The sequence below is a fragment of the Erythranthe guttata genome, chromosome 14 (genome assembly GCF_056151865.1).
Source record: "Erythranthe guttata isolate IM_541 chromosome 14, IM_541, whole genome shotgun sequence".
Taxonomy (NCBI): Eukaryota; Viridiplantae; Streptophyta; class Magnoliopsida; order Lamiales; family Phrymaceae; genus Erythranthe; species Erythranthe guttata.
The window spans coordinates 25,175,292-25,195,812 of NC_142546.1; the positions used below are offsets into that span (position 1 = coordinate 25,175,292).

Sequence of the window (20,521 nt, forward strand, 5' to 3'; positions counted from 1 at the left end):
TTTTGTGATTATTAATCATTTTTTAAGAATTTTTAAATTCATACATGCGCATAAAAGGTTATATAGATCGAATAGTCGACATAATTGCAATTACTAAAAAATAACGATAATCTTATATATAAAAAAAATGGTCCAAGTTCCTAGCATGCTAAGTATGATAAATTCATTCAACATTCTTGAGCAGCCAGAGGTATGGTGTCATTTTTTTTTAATTCGCAATTTTTGCATAACAAATATTTGAATATTTTAATAATTTCTATCAAAAAAAAAAAAACATAGCCCATATTTTTTTTGAAATAAGGAAAAAATGCCTATATTTGACCGGATGGTCTTGTGTTTGACTTTAAAAGGTGATAATACTTTATTTGAACAATCTACCCTTTCTAGACGTTTGTTTAATTTTCCCACACGAATTCCTATATACATACATACATATTGCAAATATATATTATTACAAGAACCAACACACAATCCTAAGCTGCAAACAACTCTTTTCTGTATAAACATCCCTTTTAAATTTTTATTTTTCTCTCTGTTTTTTTCCGGTGAGTTTTTCTTGATTGTGCACTAGTTCTCATATTTCTGTTTACACCTGCTTTAGATTTGTGTTTTTATGCATGTATATCGGGTAATTCAATTAACAGCAATCATGAAAATTAGCAAATACAACGTACTAGGAAAAAAATGTTTAATTCGTTTTGGTACATGAATCAATCAGGTAAAAACCAGAATATTAAAAGTCGGACTAGGGGTTTCGCTTTATGGTGCAAGATAATTTAATATAAAAAAAAAACAGGGTTCTTTACAACTTCCTCTTAGTATTATGCTTCTTTAATCTAGTGGATACATGACTCAAAAAATAAATAAATAAATAAATAAATAAAATTGTTCACTTTCCACCTAATTTTATTGGGAAAAAAACTGCTACTTTTTTGGTTAATGCACATTCTTTTTTCCCATCTCTAGTCCATAATTGCCTACTCCTCTATTTTCAAATATTCAACTGCATTCATAAATAGTTTCCTATATACTATATAATATACCCCTACCCTACCCCCCCACCCCCAATCCTACTGTTTCAAGAATGAATAAGTTGTTGATTGTACCAGAAAATGTAAACCTGGTTAATTTCATATATATGGTGGTAACTTTGTTCACAGGTTAAAAGAAATGGGCTCAATCAGAATCAGGCAACTAATTCTCACTGCCATAATCTTGGCCTTAAACTTGATACAAATTACATCCCTACCAATCTTGTCCACCACTTCACAATCAGGTATTTGTTTTTTTTAACTGATTCATCATCTCTTCTGCTTCGGAGTTTTCCCGAATAAAACGACTCCGATTCTGTTATTCGCAGGCCGTTTTTTGGCGGAAAAAAGTACTAACGTTTCGGACGATACCGTTAGAGTAGACCCTTTGGATAGTTTCAAGAAATACAGAGGAGGTTATGATATTACAAACAAACATTATTGGGCTGTAAGTCTATTATATATATACAAGGTTTAATGTATGTATAGAATTTTATTAATCTTATGATCACATGACTTACTTTTCTCGTACAGTCGACCGCTTACACCGGCATACCTGGATACGCAATTGCAGTACTATGGCTACTATGCGGTCTCGTATACGGAGGATTTCTTCTCGTAAAAAGACTTTGTTGTAATATCAGCAGAAGAAAACTCAAGAAAAAATCACCCTGTCATAATCAATGTTATCTGAAGCCTCTTCTTTTCGCCGTTTTTCTTACAATTCTTGCAATGTGAGTTGTTACACTATCAATTAGTTACCTCGTTTGTAATAAAAAAATTTGGTAGTCTATTTTTCGATTTAAATTTTAAACATGTTTTTTTTCCTCTGTATTTTTTGTCATTTTTTAGAACAGCAACCGGCCTGGTTCTTGGAGGGAATGCGAAGTTCCATACGAGGGCGAAAACGGTAATAGACATAATAATCGACACGGCGGACGAGGCTTCAGACACGATATACAAGACAACCGGAGCCATGAAAGAAATGAGCATCAGTTTACGAGATGCTGATGGAAGTACCGAGGCTACTAGATTCTTAACTTCAACTTCCCTCACGCTCGATTCTCAGGCTGCCGATATAGCCAAACAAGCTTCCAAAAATCGGCGCCTCATCGATAAAGGCTTCAAGATAGTGTATGTAATTTTTCGTTTTTTTTTTTGGCATTGCAGATAAAATGATTCTGTGTTAATTTTTTATTTAATTTATACTTTCAGGTATATAATAACAACGTTGACGATTTCGTTAACGCTCGTGTCTGTGATTGCTCTACTAGGTATTAAGACAACATAAGTACATTTTTTTTCCAATTACATTGAGGAAAAATCGAGTTTTTTTCACGGCTTAACATTCTTTCTTCGTATGCATGCAGTCTTAGGTGTCCTAAAATTTCAGAGGATTGTTCGAATGTAAGTACATTCATATCGAATTTTTTTTAGCATTTTTAAAAAATAAAATAAAATGTAGTGTAGTGTATCTCATGGAATAATTACTTATATAATCTATTTTCTTGCAGACTAATTGGAGTTTGCTGGATTTTAACTGCTCTCTGCTGGTTGTTCTTCGGGATTTATTTCTTCCTACAAAAGTACGTTTTTTCGCAGTTCATTCCGATCGAAAAAAAAAGGAGTCATTCATCTCATATCATATGTATTAATGAAATAAAACGATCTAATGTTTGTCGTCCAGCTTTGCCGGAGATACCTGCACGGCACTTAAAAGCTTCCAGAAAGATCCATACAACAACAGCTTGAGTTCCATTCTACCATGCGACGAATTGCTTTCCTCAAAATCAGTCCTCAACGACATTAGTGTAGGAATATACGACTTAGTCAACGAGGTACGATTATATGTCGTCTTAACTCATCGTTAATTATTCCATTTTTCTCGTATGTTCTATTCAAGCTCACATTATTTCATATTATATATATATTGCAGGTAAATCTTAACATATCTAGATCATACGGAAACATTGTTCAAATATGCAATCCCTTTTCACCGCCACCTATGCACGAATACCAACCGTTGAATTGCCCGTCTACCGCAATCCAAATAGGCGATATCCCTCATGTAAGAATATAATAATAATAATAATAATAGTAAACCTTTCAATCTTAAACAAAAACAAATAGGCGTTTATCACATGTTTTTTTTTTTTTTTTGAAGGTGCTGAGAATGCTGGTATGTCCGGATAACGGGGGCGAAGAAACATGCAACGGAGGAATATTAGTGTCTGCCGACTATTTCAACACGGTGGAAGCTTATTCCACTTCAATACAAAAGATATTGGATGTTTATCCGGGAATGGAGAGCCTAGTCGAGTGCGGAACCGTTAGCAATGCATTCGATGAAATAATTCAAAAACACTGCGGACCGTTGAAGGGAAACGTGCGCATGGTGTGGCGGTCGATGGTGTTTCTCTCGGTTGTAATGGCGGCATTGGTGGTCGTGTGGACAATTAGCGGGGCCCCCGATGAAAAGAATAGTCGGTCTTTAGGCGGTTCGTCCGTGAAACCACATTGTTCTACTTCGGTGACGGCCGATTATGCGTTAGAATCGGGGACAGTTAAAATAGCTAAGGATGACTCAGATGTCAGAACAGAGTCTTGATAAGTGAATTAGACAGAAAACATAAGCATAGTTTCAGACAGTATTAATTGAGAATTATGTTTAGTACACACACACACACAACATACAATATACAGCAAATTAAACATTATTTTTTTGTTTTGTATATATTATTATTTCCTCCTAGCTAGAAGAACTAGGAAGTGAAGATTGCTAGTGGAGAAAAACATCTTCAATGGCATGTAATGAACTTTTCTTTAAAGCAAATTAATTAAAAAAAATTATTTATTTATTAATTTATTTTTGGAAATCTTGGTGAAGAAATATTGTGTAGTGAGTAGTGCATGTGTAGCCCATAGTTGATCCGGTTAATGAAAAAAGAGTGAAAGACTATTTAAATTGAATGATCAAATCATAATTATAATATTAAAAGATAAATAAAAAGTTGAATTAAAGGGTTGATTTATACTTTACAGCTTTGCTTTTTAAAAAAGGTGTAGCAATATTCAGCATGGCATGTGGCTCTTTAGGTTTTCATCAAATTTTATCTCTTTGTCACCATTATCGTGAAAAGATATTTGATAATTACCATTAAATTAGGGGTTTTGCATAAATTAATGAATTAATTAGGGGTTTTGCATAAATTAGTGTTATAATATGATGCAAGATGATGTAAAGGGTTAAACATGGAGACAAGGCCCATTACAGAGGGTTGGCCCAAGTGAATGGAAATTAGCATATGCCAACACGCTTTTATTATTATTTTAAAACACGCTTTTATGTGCCACGTCAGTAAACGCCCACTAACCGGTGTTAAAATAAGGAGGTAAACGGTAGAAATAATAAGGTATTAATTCTACACCTTAAAATCAGTATATGCATAATAATTAATTAAATTTACAGTTTAACTTATAAATTAATATAGTTGGAATTATAAAATTCTATAAATTTTGTGAAATATTAAATTATTGAACTAATAATGGAATGAATTATTATTTAAATAAAATTAATAATTTCTCGAAATTCTACTGTGAAATATACTGAATTCCATGAAAAAGTATATATAGATGTAGAATGTAGATATGAATAACAAATATCTAATGATTGGGAAGAGAAACCATAGTATTTACTATTTAGTGGCTGTCTCGTTTTCTGATTTTCCAAGTGTCGAATAACTTCTTCTTCAATTCGTACTATTTTGGTTTTCATATATTTCGTGTTCGAAAGCATATTTGTGTAAAAACTTATATAGTTGGTTGCGAGTTTCTTTGTAATAAAAATGTTAAAGCTGATTGGATTACCACTTTAATTAATTAGATATTCATATGAAATTGTCCTTTATATATGTTCATTTCATCATACAAGAAATTTTATAATTCTATTTCCACATCAAATTACTTTTAAAGGGTTCATTAAATTATTTTATTATTTTTTGGAATAGTAATAAGGAAACGAGGTTGTACATTTAATTATTGTCTTCTCAATATCGTGTTTATCATCGTCTACTTGTACTCATTAGCCTAGCAAGATCAATTTTTATTTATTTTATTTATTTATATATTACTAGTTGAGCAAGACCAAGCTGCATTAATTAATTAATCAAGATTCCATTGCGCTCTACAAATATATATATTTAATTATCTCCTAATAAATGATATACTATGAGTTTTGTTGAGAGGCTAACATCATGAAAATCATTAATTATTACTTTGATAACAACATAGTATGATTGGCGGTTTGTAGAATTTGTCTCCCCGTTTGTTCCTAGGCTATGGTTCCAATTTGGACTTTCACACAACTCCAAATTATAATTTAATTCTATTAAATATCACCAAATTTAATTTAACTATATTTTTATTTATTTATATATATTAATTAATTATAATCAAGAAAATATAATAATAGTTCATTCTCAAAGTTGCTTTTGAACTATAGCGACATATACTAAATTAGTTTAAAAAATATATACGTATATTTAACTACTAATAATTCAAAATTTTAAAGTAATTAAGGTGGGGTTTGCAAAAACTTATTTAAAAGCATAAGTTAGTGATTGTGAGTTAAGTTGATATTAAGGTGGTGTTTGCAAATGATTATTTAAAAGTAGAAGTTAGTGATTGTGATTTAAGTTAGTTTTAAGTGCTTATTTCTAAAAGTTGGGGGTGTTTGCAAATATTTCGGAAAATGAACTAAAATTGAAAAAGCAGGGTTAGAGGTGCTTTTAAAAAATTAGCTTAAAGCAGATTATTTTAAGAGAAGCAAAAGCAAAAGTTGATTTTGCAAACACCTAAAAACAGATTATGAGCAAAAAAACCGCATAATCACTTTCAAAAAGCATAAGTGTTTAATTCTAAAAGTTGGGGATCTTTGCAAAAAATCTGGAAAATTAACTAAAATAGAAAAAGCAGGTACATGGGTACTTTTAAAATTATAGCTTAAAACAGCTTATTTTAAGAGAAGCAAAAACAGAAGTCAATTTTGAAAACACCTAAAAACAGATTATGTGAGAAAAAAAACTCATAATCTATTTTTAAAAGATTTTGAAGACACCACCTAAATTATCTTATAATTAATTAATTAATTAATAATATACTAATTAATATTTGTAATTAATTCCTCTTAACACCTTTTTGTTGTGTCTTCTTTATCCTATATGAGTAGCACCATATAGCTTTATTGTCCTAACACAGAGAGAAGCTTTCACACAAACATGGACAGAACTTCCATTTGTCCCAAAGAACCCATCTTCCTCCACCCTATTATTACCAACCCTAAAAACAACTACGACAACAACAACTCCTCCGCCAGCCGGTCGTCGGATTCCGCCGACGCCGCCGGAGACGGCGACGGCAGGTGGGCGTCGAAGCTCCTCCGCGACTGCGCCGCCGCCATGTCGGAGAAGGACTCCGCCAAGATCCACCACCTCCTCTGGATGCTGAACGAGCTCTCCTCCCCCTACGGCGACTCCGACCAGAAGCTGGCCTCCTACTTCCTCCAGGCCCTCTTCTGCAAGGCGACCGACTCCGGCCGCCGCTGCTACAAAACCCTAATCTCCGTGGCGGAGAAGACCCACTCGTTCGACTCCGTCAGGAAACTGACCCTCAAGTTCCAGGAGGCCACCCCGTGGACAACCTTCGGACACGTGGCGTCCAACGGCGCCATGCTGGAAGCCCTGGAAGGAGAGACCAGGATCCACGTCATCGACATCAGCAACACCGCCTGCACACAGTGGCCGACCCTTCTAGAAGCTTTAGCGACGAGGAACAACGACGAAACCCCGAGGCTCAAACTCACGGTCGTCGTCACCACAACCGTCGCTAAATCCGTCATGAAGGAAATATCGCCAAGAATGGAGAAATTCGCCCGGTTAATGGGTGTGCCGTTCGAGTTCAACGTGATAACCGGTCTGAACCGGCTGAGTGAACTCACTAAGGAAGGGTTAGGTGTTCTAGAAGACGAAGCCGTAGCCGTGAACTGCATCGGAGCACTACGAAGGGTCGACATCGAAGAACGAACAAGTTTCATCCAAACGATCAAATCTCTAAACCCTAAAGTATTCACGATCGTGGAAGAGGAGGCGGATTTCACGAGCTCGAGGGGCGATTTCGTAAAATGCTTCGAGGAGTGCTTACGGTTCTACACGATGTATTTCGACATGCTGGAGGAGAGCTTCGGCCCCACTAGCAACGAGAAGTTGATGCTGGAGAGGGAATGTTCTAGAAGCATCGTTAGGGTTTTGGCTTGCGATGAGGATGATCGTGAAATGGACGACGTGGACAGGAGGGAAACGGGGCGGCAGTGGGCGGAGAGGCTGAGTAGTGGCGCCGGGTCGGGTTTTAAGAGTGTCGGGTATAGCGATGACGTCATCGATGATGTAAGGGCGTTGCTGAAGAGGTATAAAGCTGGATGGTCAGTGGTTTTACCAGCTGCAGGAGAAGATGATCAATTAGGGGTTTACTTAGCCTGGAAAGATGAACCTGTAGTATGGGCTTCCATTTGGAAACCCTGATCATAATAACAACATATTATTTTATATTATAATATATATAAATGGTTATCATAATATACTACTACATATATATATATATATAGGAATCATTCAATCAGAATATACCTAGCATGATGAGATTTCTTAATTAATATATATTTGAATCCCATTAGGCATTAGTCACGTTGCGTTGTTTTTTTTTTTTTTTTTTATAAATAATTATTATTAGTTGCATAGGAACTTAATTCTTGATTTGTACGTGGGAGTCCGATTTGTTTGAAATATTGCAAATCAATTTAATTTGCAAGAAGAAATATAATATATATATATATGCTCCTTTTCCCTTTCCCTTATTCATCAAGTCAGTTACATACTGAGTTTTTTTTTATTGTATACTTACCTCCATTAATGGTTTCAATTAACTTTATATATATATATATATATATATATATATATATATTATATGTGTTCATCAGTTGGTATTTATTAAAGATGATTAATTAATGCAAACCCTTTCAATAATTAAATATAATCTTGGGCAGTTCCCTGATCATGATCATTAGATCATTATCATAAGCTACCTTGCCGGCAGGGAACAAGTTTTATTGAGAGAGAGAGAGAGAGAGAGAGAGAGAGAGAGAGAGAGAGAGAGAGAGAGAGAGAGAGAGAGAGAGAGAGAGAGAGAGATGCATGATCATATGACTGGGTGGCAAGCATAAGTACACCAAATGAATCCCAGTGTTGCCTTTTTGTCTAGTCACATATATATGTGTATATGATATGATATGATATGATTAGCATATAATTTGGATTTGGTATATATCTCCTTTTAAATTATAGCAAGCTAGCTTTCACCAACATTATATAGTGGGAATTGCTTTTTCCAGATTTTTTGATTGGATAAGAGTACCATGCACAGTGCCGGCCTATATAATATATATTTCACTTTATTGCTAATTAATTATTAATAATCTTTCAACACTTTTTTTCTACTTTCTTTATTTTGTCATTTTCTATTTAGATTCTAACAACTAATTAATGACGTTTCATTATATTTATCATGCAACAAGTTACATAAATGTCAATGTGTGCAACTATCAACAGTAAATACCACTTACCTCCCCTGCAGTTTGAACTCCGTGCGCATCAATCAATTGTACTTTCAATATAAGCACATAACCCCCTTATACTAACAAAACAAATATCGTCATAATGATTATTTCATGTGCTTTTACAAGAAGTACAAGGATGCACAAAGTTCAAATATAGGTGAATCGCGTGTTAAATTGAAAATATAAAAGATTTATATGAACAAAGCTCAAACTGTAGGGGGTGAAGTGTTATTCACCGTTATTTTCAATAAAAAAGAAGGGAGGAGAGAGAAGAGAACATGTGGCTATGTAGTGCGTAAAAACGGCAGGACCCCTACTTATGTACATCTAAACGGGGGTTGATGTTGGCCCCAACACCAATAACAACAAGAGGAACATAGTACTAGGAAGCATTCTCAATTTATTTATTTATTTATTATTTTCTATTTTGTTCTGTTTAAGGATGTAATCAAGGCAATTGAGTTTATTTATCCGCAGCCAGCTAGCTATATAGGTGTATAGATAAACTTACATTTTGGGATAATATCTTAAAAACTATACAAGAGACGTAAACTATATTAGACTAACTATGTGTGACAAACTCGACCCAACGACCATTGCAAGGGGATTCGAAACTGGGTTAAAAGAAATAGTCTTGCACATTGACTAATAAATTTACAAAATCCCATGAAATTAAAAAATGATAAAAGATAAATAACTAAATAAATAAAAGCCGGCCGAATTAATTAAAAGACCCAACCCAAGAAAAGCTCTGCGGGTCTTGAGAATTAATAGTGCAGGCCCATTAGGGTTTCATAGGTATAATTAGAGCCTCAAGAAATGAGTGCGTAATCAATCTCCTTCGTCCTCAACCAGTTACCAGACGCCATTTACTGAAATGGTAATCTCCTCCTTCTGCAACTCTGTATATTTCTGTTGTTTAATCCGTTTATGTTGCTCGCAATTAACCTCTGGTTTCTGCTGCGTTTTTTTTTATCGTTTATCTACAAAAACTAAAATATTTTTCTTCTAATTCTACATGATTGATTTCTGGTAAATCGCTTCTGTATGCCTTTTGATTACCGGATTTCGTCTTCGAAAAAATGAATGATTTTTTCTAGGTTGTTCGAATAAGAATCTGTGCTCCGATTTTTTTTTCCTGTGGTTTAGGCTGCAATACTATGGTGGAATTTGTATGTGTATTTTTTAAGTGTGTTGTTGAAAAATGCAATGTATTAGGTAAGATAACTATGATTAATTTTTTTTTTCTTCCTCTTAATTTTGGATTTGATAGTGCGATTTAACCATAATGCTGCGAGTTGCACCTTTTCAACATAAAAGAGTAATTATAGTGTTAGAAACTTTCAGTTCTGCCCTTAATTTGAGCTTTCTTCGTGTGTTGTGAAGCTCTTTGTCTTTACGATGAAATGTGGTTGGTTTTCGGTTAAAAGGATTGTAGCTATTGTTATTTGGTTTTCCTGTCTTTCAGTTTCTTGAGCAACTTTTTTTGATCGAATTCGTTTTGTGTTGTCCGGTGTAAATTGCAGCCGAAGCAGATTCACGAGATAAAGGACTTCCTTCTTACAGCTAGAAGGAAGGATGCACGATCAGTGAAGATCAAGAGAAGCAAAGATGTGGTTAAGTTTAAGGTTAGGTGCTCTAAGTACCTTTACACCCTTTGCGTCTTTGATCCCGAGAAAGCCGACAAGTTGAAGCAGTCCCTTCCACCAGGTTTGTGCCATCATCCCGAGAAATTCGTGTTTATATTTAATTTGTTCATTGGTTGTCTGAAATATTACAAATTACTTATCAAACTTTCTTGATAATACTATTGGCCGTTATCCGATTCTCATCATTGCTTCATTGTTTTGTCTGCAATTGAGCTGTGGAAAAACTGTATTAACTGATTTATTCTCAATTGTGTTGCCAGGTTTGAGTGTGCAAGACCTGTGAGCTTGGAATTCGACATCATCGGAGTGTGGAATTCTAAAGATATTCGGCTGTATTTTTTTTTTCCTGAATTTTGGTGAAAGATTGTTCTGTTCTGGATTCGATTAAATTTTGTTCCTGATTTTTAGTAAAACCGATTTCTTGAATACATACTTCACTCAACTGATGTTTATTATGATAATGACTGAATGTAAAGTTCAACAAAATACCTTGTTTATTGGTATTAATTTTACGACAGAACTAAACCAATCTATAATGTAGCAGCAATACACAGTAATGAATCGAAGACTCAAAAGTTACAGATTTTTCCTGTCCTGGTAATTGGCTTCAAGTGATATCTCGATTTCTTCAAGAGACCGCCCTTTGGTTTCGACTATAAAATAGTACGCAAATGCAGCTGCTAACAACGAAACGCCACCGAAGCCTGCATAAACTGGTGCTATACCAATTTTTCGAACCAATTCCAGGAAAAACAGACCCACCAAGAAATTGAAAACCTAAAATCACCACAAAATTACCATATTTCAGTTTTCGTAAATAGAATTTGCAAGTGTTTTAGTACATACCCAGTGAACGGAGAAGCTAAAGGCCAAGATTTTGCCGCGTGTTCTGCTGCTGCTAAGCTCCGGTATAATAAGCCCAGTAACTGGTCCAGCTCCTATAGCAAAGCTAAATATGTACCTATAAATATTCACCAAAATCAAATTAAAAACGCGTTCGCAAAAATACATCTTTTCCTCGTCACACGGTGTTGCTAAACGTACATGATAGTACCCAATATCGATAAGTTGCTGCTTATTTCTGTGTCAACAGGAAAGCTGATGGCACTGGCTATGACAAACATGGATACAGCCTGCCAAAAAAAAAAAAACACGGGCGGGAAATATTAGAACACTGTCAAGAATGTGAAAAACTAACCCCAATACACCACTACCAGATAAAATGTATATAATTTTCGTAAGTATATTATTTTTCACTAATTATCAAATCTCGTGTAGATGTGTACTCACCATTCCAAGGTAACTTCCGATCAGGAGCACTTGTCTCCCTTGCTTATCCATCAAGTATGACGCGCAAAGTGCACCTGAAAATAGCTCATGTCAGAAAACGAGGCCTGTATAAGTAAGTATATATGAAAATGTAATACAATAAACTTTTTTTTTTTTTACGAAATAAGATAGTTTTTGAAGACCTGCAAAGTTGGTAAGTCCGACAAATAAGCTGGCTAAAGCGCCGCTCGTGATTCCCACATCTCGAAAAGTCAAGGATGAAAAGTAGAGAACTCCGTTTATACCAGCTAGCTGCTGTAGTATAAAAAGGGAACCTCCAATGAATGCAACTGCAAACACAGCCAAATAAACAAAGGCTATAATCGAGATAATAAAGAATAATATAATAAGGGCGGAACCGAAATCGGGATCACAGTAATCATTCAAGCTCCAAAAGCAAAATCATTAGTCGAAAAATAAATAAATGTAAAATACACCTTGATTCAACCTCTAGAGTGAGGCTCCTCCAAGAGCTCAAGCCAACTGCTATCTAAATCCGCACCGTCGTTTCTAATGACAGACTGGAATTCTTCGATAGCTTTATTGACTTTAGATGGGCCCCACAGGTTACTTATAACCTCTTTAGCATCATCGATTCTCCCTGCCTTCGGAGAAATAAATAAATAAATTATGAACATGGGAAGAAAGAGAACCCTAAATTGACTCCAAATTAAAAAAAAAAATGATGTCATACTTTACATAGCCAACGGGGGCTGTCAACAGAAAACTGCATGCCGAGGGCGAGAACAATTCCAGGTACACTAGCTATGTACAACAAAGTCCTCCACCTGATAATCACCGTATAAATTGTAAACACTGCATTAAATAAATAATATCTTGGATTTTCTTCGGTGAGAGAAAGTTTCAAAAATCTTTTGAATGTAGTCTTCTAAGTGTTTACCAGTGGGGATCATTTTCTGAAGGAATGGCTAAAAAAAGTGACGATATAATTCCGATGCATGTGCCGATCTGAGAAAAGGTCCCCAATAAACCCCTATATTTCGTCGGGGCAACCTGTAAAGCAACGTCGGAGTTAATAATATATAGGTTAAAATGTAACTTATATATATTCCTCAAATAGATAATATTAGAGACTCCGTCATCGTTACTTTTACCTCTGAAATATAAATAGGAACCAAAACTGTGTTGACTCCGATACCAAGGCCAACCAGAAATCTTCCAAAGAGTATTTCATCCAACGAGTGCGCTTGAGCACTGCCGAATTTATTTTAAACATTATAAGAAACGAGAGCATAATACGGAACTTGATAACCGCAATATTTTCACCACGGCAATTTACAAGAGATTCAAAATAATTGTACCTTACGATAGCGCCGAGTATGAGAGGTATAGTATCGAGTTGAAAAGTGCGACGGCAGCCAAGTTTGTCGACGATAGAACCACAGCTTATGCTTCCAATAAACGCACCACCTATGAATATGCTAACCACAAGTCCCTCGAGAAACGAATTTCCTTCGAAACCGAGCTCTTTCGCGATCGACACAATAGGACCGTTCATTACACTGCATCATGACAAACAAAAGCATTGAAACATCTAGTAATGCTGTTTACCTAACTTCATTGAGATGACACACACACACACACACGCACACACATAAACAGAGAACACAGAGCTTACCCAATATGATAACCAAAGAGAAAATTCGACATGGAAGCTGTCAATACATGGGGAAATGTAGGTAACCATCCCAAATCAATCTCTTTTTCGTCACCTTTTTCAGTTAAGAGTGTATTTTCATCATCTGAAAAAAAATATTAATTTTTTTTTAAATTACAAAAAGAAAGAAGAAACAAGATCATAAGCAAAAACCCACATCAGAAATAACAGTAAAAAGGTGATGAACCTGGATTATTGTTCTCCGGAGGCTCCAATTCAGGATCCTGCCGCCGTTTCGCCGCCGTGATCGTGAAATTCTTGATGGGTAGTGAGCAAGAAACGGAAGTGGGGAATGGGTTCTTGATTTTGCTTAAGAAAAGGGTGGAGGATGGTTGGAGTGAAACAATTGGGTGGCATTTTGGAACGAACAACAGTGGATTAGCTTCCAGCATTTGGATCACGAGAGACAAAGTACGATACAGGCAGATGCTGTTTAGAAGCTCTATTGCGCCGCAGTCTCAGTGTTCAGCGCAGTAAAAGTACAACATATGAGGCGAGGAGTACAATCCTGTCTTGAAGTTCTCAAGCGCATAAAAGGTACAACATGTGCAGCGAAGAGTACAACCCTGTTTGAAGTTTTCAGTTCTCATCGTCTTGAAAATTGAAATAAAGTATCTTCTTAATTATTGAAGGCCCAAAAAGTTTTCGTATTGATATTTACACCCCCACTATAATTTGCAATTCATTTTACACCACCCATATTAAAAAAAAATAAGAAATTTGCTATATATTATATTAACTGTCTTTTTCTATAAAAAAAAAAACAGCAATATATTGATAAATGTAGAAGATATATTTATACATTCCACATTTTTTTAGTAGAAAATGTGTTTGGCCCTTGTCACAATTTGTCTATATTAATTGAATATATTGGTGATTGTGACAATTATTTTAGTAGGGTAGCAAAATTTTCATCTCACCTACTTGGTGATTATTGTGTTATATTGTTTTATTTATGTTGATGTTATTTTGTTAACTGTTAAGTGTTTTTTTACGCCCTTATAATTTCAAGATTACTGGTGTTTCAAGTACACTCACGAATCTTCAAACTCGAGTAGGGACAGTGGGGTACTTAGCCACATGTTCAAGGTGAATATGGGGTTACAGTCCGGCGATTGTCCCCGTGCAGAGAGTTTAATTATTCGCTCAATCTACAAAACCGAGGCAAATACTAGGTGAATTTTCGGGATTGGCCCGTTGATTAACCTCTGACGATCAAGTCAGCCGGGATGTTCTACGTAAAGTAGAAAACTCTCTGAATTGTCAAAGGAAAATAGAACACACCTCTCGTAAATAGTGAACTCTAGTATTTATAGTAGTCTCGTATGGATTTCTCACTTGATGGACTTTATTTGAACTATTGACTCCAATAGTTCATGAACAACTAAATTTAAGCTTAACGAACTAAATTAATTATACATACGGATTATTTTAGTAAATAATCCATGTGATAATTGAAATTAGGTCTTATAGGTTAAATCAACTCGATATATTAATTATTGATTTTAATCCACATAATAATTATAATTAAATCTGGTGGGTCAAATTACTTACTGCATACATCAACTAGTTACATTAATAAGTGTTTATTTTTTCCTTTTAAAGAATACTTAATTAATGTGTTTAAGCATCAATTAGGTGATATGATTAATAATTTTTTTCACTAAGTCAGCTGTTGTACAACTACCCAGATGCTGCAAATCCTAAAACTTAGACTTATTTTTCTCAATAACTCAATAATACTTGCTCCAATTGACTTCTTGATTCTTATTTTTTCTAAATTAAAATAGTGAGTTTGAAGAAGTAATTAATCTTGTTTTTTCAATAATAAAGAATTATTAAAAAATTGGGTATATATATATATATATATATATATATATATATATATATATATATATATATATATATATATATATATATATATATATATATATATATTGAGTCGCGTCTGATTTTCATCTGATTCATATCCATTAACCCGGATTTAAAAAAAAAAGTTTACTTATAACAATTGCAATTCTTAGTTAATAATATTGAATTTTATGATTAATAAAATACAAGATATCTTATCGGCACGTTAAGTATAACCGACAATGCCATCTCATGCACATGCACACATTTAATTATCTGTCACTCAAACCACACATGAGCAAGCCATATTATTTATGGTAATACAAATTAATTTATTATCTTTTGGCCCCTTAACTAAGGGTTTATTAAAAATTATCCCATTTAATTGTAAATGTAACAAGAAAATAGTATATTTTGTGAATAAATTAAATAGATTTGACATTGAGAAATATGTGTAACTAAAATGCAGGCACCAAACTACAAGTGTTGTTAATTGTTATTATTCATGTTAGGTGTTTGTCTATATATATAGGACCTACATTACATTGTTGTACATAACAAATTGGAATTGCATTTAAAGTTTTTTTTTTCCATGAATTAAAAGGAGTAAAATTAAAACGGGAAACGAATAGAGTCTGCGATAGAGTAGCCCGGTCACAAAAACAAGAAAGCCGGTGAATATAGTCATGTTTCTCTTCAATCTTAGTTACAATGATTAAACCCCAATTTGCAAAATATCAAAAAACCAATCTTGTATAAAAGAATAAAGGGATAATAAACACAACCTCAATTTGATTTTTTTATTATTTATTTAAAAGAAAGAAAATAAAAGGAGAGAGAAGCCTAACTATTCCCCATTCTGAATATGAATAACTTGTGAGTGAAAAAAACAACCGAAACCCTGTCCAAAAAATGATATCTTTAAGGCATACACACTAGTATAATTCAGATGTGGGGCTTTTGCCACCAAATTACATCTATACATAATGTATGTATATATATATACATGTGTGTGTGTGTGTGTGTGTGTTGTGTGTCAGTAATAGAAGCAAACTCCATGTCTGCATCAATGATGGAGGTGGGCTGCTTTCTTTTTTTACTTCATCTCTCATCAATTATATATATATATATATATATATATATAGACTTTTGTGAGAAAAAAACCCAATCTTTGGACACATGCCAAGTTTTCTGTCTCCATTATCCATCTCCCAATTACCAGTAATAATTTCGATATTAAAAAGGTTGCCTTTTTATTTTACCCATCTGGATTTTGCCCTGTATTTAATACTTGCATGTAGTACTACTTTTTTCTTTTTTTCTTTGGGTCTTGTTCACCTGTAACCATCAATTATTTATTTAATTAAAAGTATTTTTTAATTAATTTTCCCAATCTGGGTTTCCTCGGAAAATAATTCATTGGTGGCTGTTCCATTTGCCTGGAAATTCACTAAAAATAATACCACCCCACCTTCATTTTTAGTCCCAAACCTTCCTTCTGGATTTGTGGGCTGAGCTTTTCCCCACTGTGGTGCCTGTTTGTTCCCCAAGATTCAACCTTTCTTCCTTCCTTCCTTCCTTCCTTCTATTTTTTATTTTCTTGATTTTTTTTAATTTAATTAATTATATTTTTGCAATGCCCTTTTAGTGACAAGACAAAGATTCATCTTGTAGCTGTAGCTAGCTCTGATTTCTTAGTCTTTGCAACAGTCAATAAGCGCTTCTGATCTGCTTGTTCCAAACCCCTGTGTGTGTGTGTGTGTGTTTTCTTGCTTTTTTTTTTTTTTTTTTCCAAGAATTCATATTTACAGCAAGAATCTTGAAAGATTTTTGCATCTGGGTGTTTTTTCTTTCTCCCAGAAAGTGATGCATAAGGAGAAAAACCCTCATAAAAATGGCAACTTTAACCCCAGGAGTTTTGCTAAAGCTACTGCAGCACATGAACACAGATGTGAAAGTTGCAGGGGAGCACCGCTCATCTCTACTTCAAGTAGTAAGCATTGTCCCTGCACTAGCTGGCGGTGAACTCTTCCCAAACCAAGGGTTTTACCTCAAGGTATCCGATTCTTCACACGCCACCTATGTTTCATTACCCGATGAGCACGATGACCTAATCCTTAGTGACAAGATTCAATTGGGTCAATTCATACATGTCGAAAAACTCGAAGCCGCCTCCCCGGTGCCTTATCTTCGAGGGGTTAGGCCAATCCCGGGCCGCCACCCTTGTATGGGTACCCCTGAGGATATAGTTGCCACCCATTCTTTAAATTTCCTCAACAACAATGCTAATCCGTCTTCGAATTCCAAATCGAAATCGGCTTCGAAATCGAGCAATTTAGCATCGGTGAAGGCTTCTTCGAGATTGAATAATAGTGGTGGTGGTTCGAATTCGAAAGATGATAGAGTAGTGGTGGATAATAAGAAGGCTGCTCCTGGATTGACTAGATCCAAGTCGCAGCTTTCGAAGCTGGCTTTGTCTGTGGATGTGAAGAGGGAATCTTCCGGAAAGTTGAAGTCTTCGGGGTCTAGGTCGATACCTTCTTCTCCGACTAGTTGCTATTCGTTGCCGATTTCTTTTGATAAGTTTGCGAATGGTGTTAAGCAGCAGGCGAAGATTAAGGGTTTGGAGAGATTGGAGAAGGCAACCGGTAAAGAAAAACCGAGCCCTGTTCGTGGGTCCAGCCCGATTGGAAAGAAGGTTCCGAATGGGAATTTGATGAAGAATATTATTGGTCATGGACTTGAATTAGGCCCTAAAGCATTGAGAAAGAGCTGGGAAGGGAATATGGATGCCAAGAGTAGGGAAAGTCCGAGATTGAAGTTTAATAAGCCGGATTTGAAGCCCGACGAACGAAGCAATTCTGTAAGTATTTTTTTTTCGCCATCTTTTCTTTACAATGTATGAGCATGTAATTTATTGCATTATATATGACAGCTTGTGATCAGATTTTTCTTGAGGAAACTTTATGAATAATGAAAGAGTAGTGTTTTTTTTTTTGGTTGCGATTTCTACACGCATGCCTAATGATTTGTGGTATCTCGAAGAATATTCTTTTGTTTTCATATTCTTGTCTCTATCGTACAGGCACCGAGGAAATCGATAAGCGAAAGGTTGCCCCCGAAGGAAGATAATAAGATGTCTTCAAAGTCTGCAAGAGAAGAAAGTAGTAAGGTGAATCCATCGGTGAAGAAAGCTTCTTCTGTAAATGGAGATGCGCCCGATATTGCTAATAAATCAGCCGCACGAAGTTTTCTTGGAAAGAAGTCGCCTGGAGAGGTTGCTAATGGACTTCCAGGAAATTTGGTCAAGGTTTCTTTCAATAATCGGAGATTATCGGATGCTAGTGTTTCGTGGGGGTCCCTTCCATCTTCGCTCGCAAAGCTCGGGAAGGTACAACTTTTTGTGCATCGAGTATTATCTGTGACAAAGGTTGCTATAATTAAAAAAAAATTAAAAAATAAATAAAAATCTTTTGAAACTCTGTTATGTGAATAAGCAGGAAGTGTTGAAGCACAGAGATGCTGCACAGACGGCTGCTGTAGAAGCAATGCAAGAAGCTTCCACTGCAGAAACTCTGCTTCGATGTTTAAGGTATTTATGAGTTACGGAAACACGATAAATTTATGAATTAGGTATTTATAGAATGGACTTATGTGCGAGTTCTAATTCTGGATTATGTTCGAGAAATTATCTCCACAAAGGCAAACACTTATCTTTCTTCGAGTATGAAATTTGGATTTGTTCTGTATCTATATTAGCTTAATTAAATTTGCTTGTGAGCTCTGTATCTGCAGTTTAAGTCACGTCGTGTTGGTTGATAAGACTACTTATTTGAGTTGGTTGATTCGGGTGTGTTATTCAGAGCATTAAATGCGACGCTAAACACATTTTTTCAAGGATGGTTTTGTTCGTTCCGAAATGTTCAATAATGCTGAAACGAATTTTGTCAAGTGTTCTTGGTGTATATAGTCATGATTGATAATCGATACTTTAAACTACTTTCTTGGTGTAAATAGTTCTTTCACCCTCTTGTTAATAAGCTGAGGTCATCTTCTTATATTGTCGTATTGCCCGTGCCTTAATTTGCAGTACGTATTCCGAGTTGAGTTCATCAGCAAGAGAAGACAACCCGCACCCTACCGTCGAGCAGTTCTTGTCTCTACACGCAAGCTTGAATAAAGCCCATTTAGTGGCAGATTCCTTATCGAAGATTCTCTCCACCGATTCTTCAGACAACGAAGAAAATCCATCAGAAGAAGCATTAAAGGTCACATCAGAAAGCCGTAAACAGGCCGCTTCTTGGGTTAGTGCTGCATTAGCCACCAATTTATCCTCCTTCACAGCGTACACCAAACCAGGCCCGAAGACAATCACACCCAATCAACCCGTAATAGTCCTCGATAACAACTCAACCAAGAACGGCACAGCTCCAAAAACCCTAACAAAACCCCGTCAAACGGTAAATTCCAAAAATTCCCTTAAGAGGCCGAACGAGGGCCCGAGTGTGAGAAATTCGCCCCCGATAGAATGGGCTAAAGGAGACGGGCTCGAGGAGGCAGTTGAGCTCTCCGAAATGCTCCGTATGGAGTCACAAGATTGGTTTCTGGGGTTTGTCGAGAGATTCTTGGATGCTGACGTGGACACTACTTCATTGTCGGATAACGGCCAAATAGCTGGCATGCTGAGTCAGCTCAAGAGCGTGAATGATTGGTTGGACGAGATTGGATCTTCTTGCAAGGATGAAGAGGAAACGACGCAGCATATATCTACGGAGACTATTGATCGGATAAGGAAGAAGATTTACGAGTATCTTCTCACGCACGTGGAATCTGCTGCTGCTGCACTTGGGAGCAGCACACAGCTGTCTCCCACAATCGATCCGAAAGCGAGGAGGTGATTATACTGAAAGTGTGATTTTTTACTTTTGCATATGCCCGGGGCAAAATATATATGTATTGTGTATGTATTTTTTATACTGCCAAGCAGTTATTGAAGGAGCTGATACATACTATATTTGCTGTATATAATTTTTTTAGAGCAGTAAGGTATAGATTTGAGTAGGGCACATTTGAACTGGAGCTCTGGCATTGATGTGAAGTTCAAGATTTGTTCATCTCATTTTTTTTTCGGAACAGTTTTCTTTTTTATGATAGATTGGAATCGGGTTTTTTTTTTTTTTTTTTTTTTAAATTTTAATTTCAGTTTACTGTTCATATAATTGCAGTATATTATTTATGTATATTGTTTAATAATATAATTGATTAAAAAAACTCTAGAATTTTTTTTTATAAAAATGGAGAGTATAATCAATAATGT

At 35.4% G+C, this 20,521-nt stretch overlaps 5 protein-coding genes across 5 annotated transcripts; 4 read left to right on the forward strand and 1 right to left on the reverse strand.

Annotated features, from left to right (window-relative positions):
• The first annotated feature begins 1,063 nt into the window (after positions 1-1,063).
• On the forward strand, positions 1,064-3,890 carry LOC105958942 (uncharacterized). The gene is made up of 10 exons (XM_088814032.1): positions 1,064-1,276; positions 1,361-1,479; positions 1,566-1,765; positions 1,884-2,165; positions 2,247-2,305; positions 2,402-2,438; positions 2,546-2,617; positions 2,719-2,869; positions 2,968-3,099; positions 3,196-3,890. Exons 1-10 carry the CDS (start codon positions 1,171-1,173, stop codon positions 3,637-3,639), a joined length of 1,602 nt encoding a protein of 533 aa, XP_088670158.1. The 5' UTR covers positions 1,064-1,170; the 3' UTR covers positions 3,640-3,890.
• Positions 3,891-6,246: 2,356 nt separating this feature from the next.
• On the forward strand, positions 6,247-7,655 carry LOC105958944 (protein SHORT-ROOT). The gene has a single exon (XM_012982944.2). The coding sequence runs from the start codon at positions 6,308-6,310 to the stop codon at positions 7,604-7,606; it is 1,299 nt and encodes a 432-aa protein (XP_012838398.1). The 5' UTR covers positions 6,247-6,307; the 3' UTR covers positions 7,607-7,655.
• A 1,778-nt stretch (positions 7,656-9,433) lies between these two features.
• Positions 9,434-10,774, forward strand: LOC105959518 (Ribosomal L38e protein family). Its single transcript, XM_012983625.2, has 3 exons — positions 9,434-9,577; positions 10,224-10,407; positions 10,607-10,774. The coding sequence occupies exons 1-3, from the start codon at positions 9,575-9,577 to the stop codon at positions 10,627-10,629; spliced, it is 210 nt and encodes a 69-aa protein (XP_012839079.1). The 5' UTR covers positions 9,434-9,574; the 3' UTR covers positions 10,630-10,774.
• Positions 10,775-10,779: 5 nt separating this feature from the next.
• LOC105959517 (Major facilitator superfamily protein) lies at positions 10,780-13,978 on the reverse strand. The gene is made up of 12 exons (XM_012983624.2): positions 13,541-13,978; positions 13,315-13,438; positions 12,998-13,198; positions 12,791-12,890; positions 12,577-12,689; positions 12,370-12,463; positions 12,124-12,280; positions 11,819-11,965; positions 11,637-11,710; positions 11,391-11,479; positions 11,193-11,307; positions 10,780-11,123 (listed from the first exon to the last, which is right to left on the reverse strand). Exons 1-12 carry the CDS (start codon positions 13,743-13,745, stop codon positions 10,923-10,925), a joined length of 1,620 nt encoding a protein of 539 aa, XP_012839078.1. The 5' UTR covers positions 13,746-13,978; the 3' UTR covers positions 10,780-10,922.
• Positions 13,979-16,336: 2,358 nt separating this feature from the next.
• Positions 16,337-20,355, forward strand: LOC105959519 (GPI-anchored adhesin-like protein, putative (DUF936)). The gene is made up of 4 exons (XM_012983626.2): positions 16,337-18,067; positions 18,290-18,595; positions 18,705-18,796; positions 19,295-20,355. Exons 1-4 carry the CDS (start codon positions 17,099-17,101, stop codon positions 20,100-20,102), a joined length of 2,175 nt encoding a protein of 724 aa, XP_012839080.1. The 5' UTR covers positions 16,337-17,098; the 3' UTR covers positions 20,103-20,355.
• The last annotated feature ends 166 nt before the right edge of the window (positions 20,356-20,521 follow it).

Bases quoted from the DNA above. Each gene is read 5' to 3' on its own strand.
- LOC105959518 (XM_012983625.2), top strand. The intron at 10,408-10,606 runs GTTTGTGCCATC...TTGTGTTGCCAG, and splicing joins GAAGCAGTCCCTTCCACCAG to GTTTGAGTGTGCAAGACCTG.
- LOC105959517 (XM_012983624.2), bottom strand. From the start codon at position 13,745: ATGCTGGAAGCTAATCCACTGTTGTTCGTTCCAAAATGCCACCCAATT. The intron at 11,308-11,390 runs GTACGTTTAGCA...GAATATTTATAG, and splicing joins TCGATATTGGGTACTATCAT to GTACATATTTAGCTTTGCTA. The intron at 11,124-11,192 runs GTATGTACTAAA...TGGTGATTTTAG, and splicing joins TTAGCTTCTCCGTTCACTGG to GTTTTCAATTTCTTGGTGGG.
- LOC105958942 (XM_088814032.1), top strand. From the start codon at position 1,171: ATGGGCTCAATCAGAATCAGGCAACTAATTCTCACTGCCATAATCTTG. The intron at 1,766-1,883 runs GTGAGTTGTTAC...GTCATTTTTTAG, and splicing joins TTTCTTACAATTCTTGCAAT to AACAGCAACCGGCCTGGTTC. The intron at 2,306-2,401 runs GTATTAAGACAA...GTATGCATGCAG, and splicing joins GTCTGTGATTGCTCTACTAG to TCTTAGGTGTCCTAAAATTT.
- LOC105958944 (XM_012982944.2), top strand. From the start codon at position 6,308: ATGGACAGAACTTCCATTTGTCCCAAAGAACCCATCTTCCTCCACCCT.
- LOC105959519 (XM_012983626.2), top strand. From the start codon at position 17,099: ATGGCAACTTTAACCCCAGGAGTTTTGCTAAAGCTACTGCAGCACATG. The intron at 18,068-18,289 runs GTAAGTATTTTT...TCTATCGTACAG, and splicing joins CCGACGAACGAAGCAATTCT to GCACCGAGGAAATCGATAAG. The intron at 18,797-19,294 runs GTATTTATGAGT...CTTAATTTGCAG, and splicing joins ACTCTGCTTCGATGTTTAAG to TACGTATTCCGAGTTGAGTT.